The 9,882-nt window shown below is 43.4% G+C and overlaps 1 protein-coding gene across 2 annotated transcripts; it reads left to right on the forward strand.

Annotated features, from left to right (window-relative positions):
- Positions 1-410: 410 nt before the first annotated feature.
- On the forward strand, positions 411-8,323 carry LOC115176929 (mucin-17). 2 transcript variants are annotated; one of them, XM_029737327.1, is made up of 5 exons: positions 411-940; positions 3,160-3,316; positions 4,249-5,729; positions 7,427-7,765; positions 8,007-8,323. In XM_029737327.1, the coding sequence occupies exons 2-5, from the start codon at positions 3,178-3,180 to the stop codon at positions 8,139-8,141; spliced, it is 2,094 nt and encodes a 697-aa protein (XP_029593187.1). In that variant the 5' UTR covers positions 411-940; positions 3,160-3,177; the 3' UTR covers positions 8,142-8,323. The 2 variants fall into 2 exon arrangements, with proteins under 2 accessions (XP_029593187.1, XP_029593186.1); XM_029737326.1 differs by lacking the exon at positions 411-940 and having other exon boundaries at positions 3,199-5,729.
- The last annotated feature ends 1,559 nt before the right edge of the window (positions 8,324-9,882 follow it).

Genomic DNA, 9,882 nt, shown 5'->3' on the forward strand with positions numbered 1-9,882 from the left:
AGGAGAAAGTTAGGGTATGGGCGGCCCAAGGATCCCAAATAGCGTTAACCGAAGCCGAATGCTGCGACGCCATGAGCTCCCACCTCTCTGCTCGCGCAGCAGGCTGCGCGCAGAATCTCCACTCCTTACTAGTCCGCCTCTCATTCATATTTGGTCCTCCGGAAGTATCCACAGCTCGGGTAAGCCAGTGTCTATGCAGCGAGTGACTTATGGGTGGAGTATGTAGTTTATTATCCAGTTTTAAATGTATGGACAGTATACCGGACGCATCTCACACCTGTTATATTGACAAGTGTATGTCCAGACAATTAAGTTAGTGAAATAAATTACAATATGCCGGTAAAGTTTCCTACATCGCTTTTTCTGCCAGATGTCGGGCTGCGCTCCCTACAGGGCTCGAACCCTCGACTTGTAAAATGGCTGGTTGTGGGTCCATGACAGCCAGGGCAGTTATTACGGCAAAAATATCAACATCATTTAGACAAATACCGCGGCGTCATTTAAAATAAATGAGCCGAATATATTACATGAAATGCAGTTAGCAAACATTGTCCCAGGTTCGAGTGTCGTGTCCATTGATGCGCAGTACATCCACAGATATGAAACAGGGTTTGGCTATTCGGACCTCGGACTGCGCGCAATGGCGTCTCCCATAAACAGCGACACTTTTTATTACAACATAAATACAGTACAAGGATGGATAAGGGTTCAAATGGAGGAAAACAAATATGATGTCGACCCAAAGCCGTTGCCAAATATTTAACGAATGTCTTATTTTGTATTAGACTATGGCAGACAAATGAAATTCTGAAATCGAAAGAAAAAATGGGCTTTACCCCCGGATAGTATGATTTCGCTGACATCATGCTCTCTTGAACCCTCCACTGCAGACTGTCGCGTTCAGGATATGTGGTATATTGGCGACTTTGTGTAGAGCCCGGTAAGCAAATTATATAAAACCAGTGAAGTCCATAATAACAGCAAACGTGCGTAATTTACGCATGCTGCGTTACATGTTAAAGATTGACAATCATAACAATTAAGCATATCAGACAATCACTGATTGTAGAGCATGAGACAACACGCGGTAGCCTTTAAAACAATTCTCGCCTCAAGTTATTGAGATATTAGCAGGAATTGGAACCGGTTTGAATGATGATAATGTTATTGATGATGATGATGACGATCATTGATGATGATGATGATGACATTGTAATGGTGATGATGACGATGATGAGGTGGAAGGTGGTGGTGGGGATGTTATGTAGGTGATGGGGATGATTTAACCTAAAGTGTCTTCAGAAAGTATTCCTGTATTCATACCAATGGACTTTTTACACATTTTGTTGTGTTACAAAGTGCGATTAAAATGGTTTTAATTGTCAGTTTTCTCCCCAACAATCTACACAAAATACTCTGTAATGTCAAAGTGGAAGAAAAATTCAAACATGTTTTTTAATATTTTTTTTAACAAATTAAATGAAAAATAAAACACTAAAATATCTTGATTAAAAAGTATTCAACCCCCTGAGTCAATACATGTTAAAATCACCTTTGGCAGCGATTACAGCTGTGAGACTTTCTGGGTACATCTCTAAGAGCTTTCCACACCTGGATTGTGCAACATTTGCCCATTATTCTTTTAAAAATTCTTTAAACTCTGTCAAATTGGTTGTCGATCATTGCTAGAGAACCATTTTCAGAGCTTGCCATAGATTTTCAAGCATATTTAAGTCAACACTGTAACTCGGACACTCAGGAACATTCACTGTCTTCTTGGTAAGCAACTCCAGTGGAGATTTGGCCTTGTGTTTTAGGTTATTGTCCTGTTGAAAGGTGAATTCATATCCCAGTGTCTGGTGGAAAGCAGACTGAACCAGGTTTTCCTCTAGTATTTTGTCTGTGCTTAGTTCCATTCCGTAGCTTTTTTATCCTGAAAAACTCAGCAGTCCTTAACGATTACAAGCATACCCATAACATGATGCAGCCACCACTATGCTTGAAAATATGAAGAGTGGTACTCAGTAATGTGTGTTGTATTGGATTTGCCCCAAACATAACACTTTGTATCCAAGTCAAAAAGTGAATTGCACATTTTTTGCAGTATTACCTTAGTGCCTTGTTGCAAACAGGATTCATGTTTTGGAATATTTGTATTCTGTACAGGCTTCATTCTTTTCACTCTGTCAATTAGGTTAGTATTGTCGAGTAGCTACAATGTTGTTGATCCATCCTCAGTTTTCTCCTATCACAGCCATTCAACCCTGTAACTGTTTTAAAGTCACCATTGGCCTCATGGTGAAATCTCCGGCAACTGAGATAGGAAGGACACCTGTATCTTTGTAGTGACTGGGTGTATTGGTACACCATCCAAAGTGTAATTAATAACTTCACCATGCTCAAAGGGATTTTTTTTAACCTATTTACCAATAGATGCCCTTCTTTGCAAGGCATTGGAAACCTTCCCTGGTATTTGTGGTTGAATCTGTGTTTGAAATTCACTGCTCGACTGAGGGACCTTAGAGATAATTGGGATACAGAGATGAGGTAATCATTCATGTTAAAAACTATTATTGCACAGAGAGTGAGTCCATGCAATTTATTATGTGACCTGTTAAGCCATGTTTTACTCCTGGACTTATTTAGGCTTGTCATAACAAAGGGATTGAATACTTATTGACTCAAGACATTTCAGCTTTTCATTTTGAATGAATTTGTAAAACTTTGAAAAAACATAATTCCACTTGGGTATTGTGTGTAGGACCGGTGACAAAATATCTCAATTTAACCCATTTTCAATCCAGTCAAAGGGTGTGAATACTTTCTGAAGGCCCTGTTTTTGTAGTAAAACAAGAATAGGAGTTTAAGAAATTCATAATAGCCTATTTAGTCTATGTGAATAGTTTGAGTCTAGGCATATTTCATTATGCACAATGAAAGAACAAGTAAGATATTCTAACAACATGATACTAATTTAATCAACTTCCTAATTTTGTTGCTCTGATATCCTGTGAAATCGCATAAAGACACCTAGCCACCTCAGGACATCTTCCTTATCAATGAAGCCTATAGTGATTTGATTGACAAGTCCTCTTATTATTTGATTGTAATAATTCATCTCTTGTTAAGATGATAAAATATTGAATCCGCATTTTACAGATTTAGGCATGCTCCAAAATGGATTCTCAAAAGACAGGGGTTCTGACCAATGGTGGCTCAGATGACAGGAGTGTCGGCCAATCCTTGAAGAGATCGGGGACTGTGCCAGAGATCCATGAGGAACCAGTGGACTCCTTGATCTTATCCTGCCCACCAGGTAACCTCCAATAATGCTCCCTTAAACAGGTGCACTCCAGTACAGGTGTCCAATCAAAACCATTTTAGGCCAAACGAGGAGGAGGGGCTGGGAGAGCGCCCTGCGGGCTCAACCAACCAATCACAGTCAAGACTGGACTTCCTGGTGTGTGCGATCAACCAATCAGAGTCAAATCAGACATTCCTGGATTGTGCAACAGGCCAATCACAGACTCTTCAGCTCTACCAAAGACGTGCCTCCCTCTGATTCTAAAGGGAGTAGGTTAGAAGCCAGAGCTGTTTGGTCTGAGACCAGTTGAAATGCCCTGACCTCCACTACTGTGACTGGAACGGGTCAGATGGAGGATGTGTGTGTTGAAGAGATAGAACACACTGAGGAGCCTCTCTACAGGATGGAGACAGAAGAGAGGGATGAGAGGAGAGATGGAGAGAGGGATGTTACACAAGACAGGAATGGTAGTCCCATTGTCCCTGAAACGCCTCTCATCTCTGACACAGCCAAGGCAGAGAGGGATGGATGGATAAGGGGGGAGAAAGAAAGGAACGATAGAGAGGATGAGAGAGTGATCCCTCTTTTCCTACCCCCTAGTCGATGTCATGGGGGAATAGAGAGACCAGGAGATGATAGAGGAGAGAGAGCGGAGGCAGGGAAAGGAGTAAGGGGGAGAAGAGAGGAAGAGGAGGGAGAAGTATTGGATCTGAGCTTCCCTAAAAAGAGAGAGATCAAGGAGAGGAGCCTTTGGCATGAGAGCTCACTGCTTATGGAGGTAGATGAGGTAGAGGGGGATGGAAATAGGGACATAGTAGAGGAAGATGATTGTGATGATGAAGAGGATTCTATATTGAGAATTGATGGAGCTGACATTTTTGGGGGACCTCTCTTGTCTCCCTTGTTCTTTTCTACCTCCGTTTTTACCTCCCTCTCTTCCATAGACTCTGAAAGTGAAGGTCTTCTCCTGATAGATGACCAGGGTATTCCATACACACTCACCCCTGAGGGGCACAAAGTGCCCCAAATGGACTCGTCCAGGCCAGACAAACCCCCCTCAAGCCATACAAAGGTGCAGTCCAGCTCATTGGAGGTAGAGGATGACAGGTCGTCTCATATAACCACAGCAGGGGTCACTTTCCTCAGCCAAAGTTTAGTAAAAACTCCACACACACACAAGGAAAACACATGTTCCGCTCCTGTTACATCTATGAAACCCTCACAGAAGTCAGAACTTCTAAAAAATACAGAACACTCAAAGAACCCAGAACTCTCACAGAATGCGGAACCCCCTAAGGTTCTCGATTCAGGTGTGAAATCTGTTAGTGAGGCTAGTGCTGCTGTTTCCCAACCCTCTGGTGCTGCTGTACACCTCCAACCCCCTCAGCCCATCCAGATCCTGACTAACCCCTCCTCCAACACCCCCATCCTCCTCTTCCCCTCCTCCCCCCAGCTCTCCTCCATTCCCCTAACCAAGACTGATGCCAACCCAGGCCTCCTGGCCTTCTCTCTCCCCCTCTCCCTCACCCAGAACACTCCCAGCGCCTCCACCTCTATGTTCCTTCTCCTCTCCTCCTCCACCACCTCTTCCTCTGGTCAGTCTTTCTCTACCTCCACCCCCATTGCTCTCATTGACCCCTCCACCGGTCAGCTCTCCCAAATCACTGCCTCCTCTTCATCCCCTCTTTCTCTCTCTCTCTCTTCTGGTCAGCTCGCCACATCAGGGTCATCCCTCCCTGCCAATCCCTCCCACCCAGTTATTAGATCGACACCCAACAACTCCCCTACTATCCTATCAAGAGAGAGTCCCATCGTTAACCTTCCCGCCCCCCTGACCTCCCCCTCTGTGATCTCCTCCCCTCCCTGCAAGCAGCCCAGTGCTGATGGCAGTTCTAAAGCAGTTCTACTCAGCTCACCTCCTCACAAACACACTGAACCAAACTGTTGTGACCCCAACACCGATCATCAGTCACAATCTACTGAAGAAACCCAAATGGAGTCAGTCCCAAATGGGTCATCTCTTACTAAAGCCCCTCCCCTTACACACCCGCAGTCCCCTTCTCTGTCCTTTGACTTCAGTTTGGAGGCATCCGACCAATCAAAAGCCCCAGAGTCAAAGCACACCTCCCTCCCATGGGACGACCATCTCTACTTCTCCTCCGCCACCGCTCCTCCCTCCCCTCCCCTTGCCCCCATCTTCCCGTCCAGCGGACCCAGGAACCTGAACCCCCTGGACCCTCTGGAACCCCTGTCCCCAGCCTCCTCTCCCTCCTCTGGGCCACGAAGGGTCCTCTACTGCCCTCTCTGCCCCAGGATCTTCTACTACCTGTCTGACCTGGAGCGTCACTCCATCACCCATTCTCAGAACAAACCCCATGTCTGCCTGCAGTGTGGCAAGGCCTTCAAACGCTCCAGCCATCTGCAGGTGAGCTCAGTTGTTCATAAATGTTTGAATTGTGGTGTGGTGAATTGGTGGGCTCATGATGACATATTGTTTTCAAATCAAATCAAATCAAATTGTATTTGTCACATGCACCGAATACAACAGGTGTAGACCTTACAGTGAAATGCTTACTTACAAGCCCCTAACCAACAATGCAGTTAAATAAAAAAAATTAAAAAATAAACACGAATAAAATAAGAAATAAAAGTAACAAATAATTAAAGAGCAGCAGTAAAATAAGGGGGTACTGGTACAGAGGTAATTGAGGTAATATGTACATGTAGGTAGAGTTATTAAAGTGATTATGCATAGATAATAACAGAGAGTAGCAACAGTGTAAAAGGGGGGGCTGGGGGGGGGGCAATGCAAATAGTCTGGGTAGCCATTTGATTAGATGTTCAGGAGTCTTATGGCTTGGGGGTAAAAACTGTTTAGAAGCCTCTTGGACCTAGACTTGGTGCTCCAGTACCGCTTGCCATGTGGTAGCAGAGAGAACAGTCTATGACTAGGGTGGCTGGAGTCTTTGACAATTTTTAGGGCCTTCCTCTGACGCTGCCCGGAATAGAGGTCCTGGATGGCAGGAAGCTTGGCCCCAGTGGTGTACTGGGCTGTACGCACTACACTCTGTAGTGCCTTGCGGTCGGAGGCCGAGCAGTTGTCATACCAGGCAGTGATGCAAGAAGTCAGGATGCTCTCGATGGTGCAGCTGTAGAACCTTTTGAGGATCTGAGGACCCATGCCAAATCTTTTCAGTCTCCTGAGGGGGAATAGGCATTGTCGTGCCCTCTTCACAACTGTCTTGGCATTTGTACCATGATAGTTTGTTGGTGATGTGGACACCAAGGAACTTGATGCTCTCAACCTGCTCCACTACAGCCCGTCGATGAGAATGGGGGCATGCTCAGTCCTCCTTTTCCTGTAGTCCACAATCATCTCCTTTGACTTGATCACGTTGAGGGAGAGGGTGCTGTCCCTCACCACACGGCCAGGTCTCTGACCTCCTTCCTATAGGCTGTCTCGTCGTTGTTGGTGATCAGGCCTACCACTGTTGTGTCATCGGCAAACTTAATGATGGTGTTGGAGTCATGCCTGGCCGTGCAGTCATGAGTGAACAGGGAGTACAGGAGGGGACTGAGCACGCACCCCTGAGGGGCCCCTGTGTTGAGGATCAGTGGGGGCGTCCCGTCAGGAAGTCCACGATCCAGTTGCAGAGGGAGGTGTTTAGTCCCAGGGTCCTTAGCTTAGTGATGAGCTTTGTGGGCACTATGGTGTTGAACGCTGAGCTGTAGTCAATGAACAGCATTCTCATGTAGGTGTTCCTTTTGTCCAGGTGGGAAAGGGCAGTGTGGAGTGCAATAGAGATTGCATCATCTGTGGATCTGTTAGGGTGGTATGCAAATTGGAGTGGGTCTAGGGTTTCTCGGATAATGGTGTTGATGTGAGCCATGACCAGCCTTTCAAAGCACTTCATAGCTACAGACGTGAGTGCTACGGGTTGATAGTCATTTAGGCAGGTTACCTGTTTTGATTGTGTTTGAAGTGGAACTAGGTCCTTTGTGTCAGATTTCATCTTGTTATGACTGCTATGTAATAAGTAGGTATAAACATATCAAAATATATGAACATGAATGTATAGTGTTATCTAACAAACGTGACCCTCGTCCTTTGACCCTGAACAGAGACACAAGCACATTCACACGGGCGAGAGGAACTTTGTGTGCCCCATCTGCTCCAAGCGTTTCAGGGAGGCGGGCGAGCTGCAGCGCCATCAGAGGGTACACACAGGAGAGAAGCCCTACCAGTGCTCGCTGTGCCACACACGTTTCGCCGAGCGCAACACCCTGCGTCGACACACCAGACGCAAACACCCTTACCACCAGGCAGCTATGGCGATGCTGTCCGAGAGAGGAGCAGGGGGAGGAGGAAGAGAAGGATGGGATGAAGATGAGGGCACAGAAGAGTGGTATAGTTCCACTGTGTCCAACTTGGACAACTCTGACTCTGAACCAGATTCTGAGGTAATTTCCTGAGGCTGATCCTCTTGAATAAAGGAAAGGAGGAGGAGGAGGAGGAGGAGGAGGAGGAGGAGAGCAAAGGTGGTGTAGCTTCACTGTGTTCAACATGGACAACTCTGACACTGAAAGTGATTGAAAATTACTTTTGAATGATAAGTACCTGAACGGTACTTTCCAATGAGAACATTGGTTATATTTATTTATTAATTTCTCTTGAATGTATTTTATTTCCATTCCCTTACAGGGTCCGAAAATGATCACTGATCGCATAAATCATTTCCCATCAAGTATTCCTTCGATTTTCGTCATTTCCACAACTATAGGGCGGAAAATGTTAATGGACATTCTAAAAAGGTCACCATTTGACATTCTGCTATAACAATACATTTGCACTACCAAAGTACAAACAATTATGTTGTAAAAAGCGATCACAATGTTTTATTGTAAAATTGTTCTTTATTACTATCTTTTTTTCTTCTCTTGTGGGAGCTGTACTTATTATAGAGTGAGATTATTTAACTTTCTTACTATTAAAGACATTGTCGTTTGCACTTTTGAAAAGTGGATTTTGTGTTCAAATTTGAGAACAATAGCTTCCAATTTGTCCTTTTTACATGGTTTTTACATTGTGATTTCTGCAGCCTATGCCTTCAAAACAAGGTGCCCTAATTTGTTAAATGCATAGAACAGAATTCTGACCAATTTTTTGTTGTTGCTGATTGCACCACTGATGCAATTGAAGCTTATGATAAATGCTAATCATGTTAACTTATTTCAGTTAAACCTCCCTGTGTGTGTACAGTGCCTTCAGAAAGTGTTCATACACCTTGAGTTATTTCACATTTTGTTGTGTTACAGCCTGAATAAAAAATGTATTAAAAATAGTATTTTCTCATACACACAATACCCCATAATGAAAAAGTGAAAACATGTTTTGAGAAATGTTTGCAAATGTATTCAAAATGAAAAGCATAAATATCTAATTTACGTAAGTATTCACACACCTGAGTCAATACATGTTGGAATCACCTTTAGCAGTGATTACAGCTGTGAGTCTTTCTGGGTCTCTAAGAGCTTTGCACACCTGGATTCTACAACATTTGTACATGATTATTTTTACAATTCAAGCTCTGTCAAGTTGGTTGTTGATCATTACTAGATAGACATTTTCAACTCTTGCCATAGATTTTCAAGACGATTTAAGTCAAAACTGTAACTAGGCTACTCAGGAACATTGAATGTTGTCTTGGTAAGCAACTCAAATTTATATTTTCCTTGTGTTTTAGGTTGTCCTGCTGAAAGGGGAATTTGTCTCCCAGTATCTGTTGGGAAGCAGACTGAACCAGGTTTTCCTCTAGGATTTTGCCTGTGCTTAACTTTATGTCCTGAATAAAAAAAGTGTTATGTTTGGGGCAAATCAAACACAATACATCAGAGTACCACTCTTCATATTTTTAAGCATGGTGGTGGCTGCATCATGGTATGGGTATGCTTGTCATCGGCAAAGGCTAGGGAGTTTTTTAGGATAAAAATGAATGGAATAGAGTTCATTTCTTTGCCACATTTTTAAAAATGTTACTTTAGTGCCTTATTGCAAACAGGATGCATCTTTGGAATATTTGTATTCTGTACAGGCTTCCTTTTTTCACTCTGTCATTTAGACAACCTGGTCTCAGAACATTTCGTATTATTCTGTAGGTAAATCCACAACGCTCCATTTTATATCATATGTTACGTTTCTTATGGTATGTATACATTTGTGGATGTCCATCATCCATTTCGTTTGATATGTTACGAATGAAAATGTGTATACTTTGTTATGAATTTCCAAAACGAACAATATGTTACTAATTTGCAAAACTCATGATATGTTACAAATTCTAATTTGTTGTGGCTAACGTTAGCTAGGTGGCTAATGCTAATGTTAGCTAGCTGGCTAACGTTAGCTAGGCTAGGGGTTAGGGTTAAGGTTAGGGTTCAGTTTAGGAGTTAGGTTAAAGAGTTAAGGTTAGGATTAGGAGAAGAGTTAGCTAACATGCTAAGTTGTTGCAAAGTAGCTAAAAAGTAGTAAGTAGTTGAAAAGTTGCTAAAATGCTAAAGTTGTCCGTGATGAGATTCAA

Source organism: Salmo trutta, chromosome 37 (assembly GCF_901001165.1).
Source record: "Salmo trutta chromosome 37, fSalTru1.1, whole genome shotgun sequence".
NCBI classification, from domain to species: Eukaryota; Metazoa; Chordata; class Actinopteri; order Salmoniformes; family Salmonidae; genus Salmo; species Salmo trutta.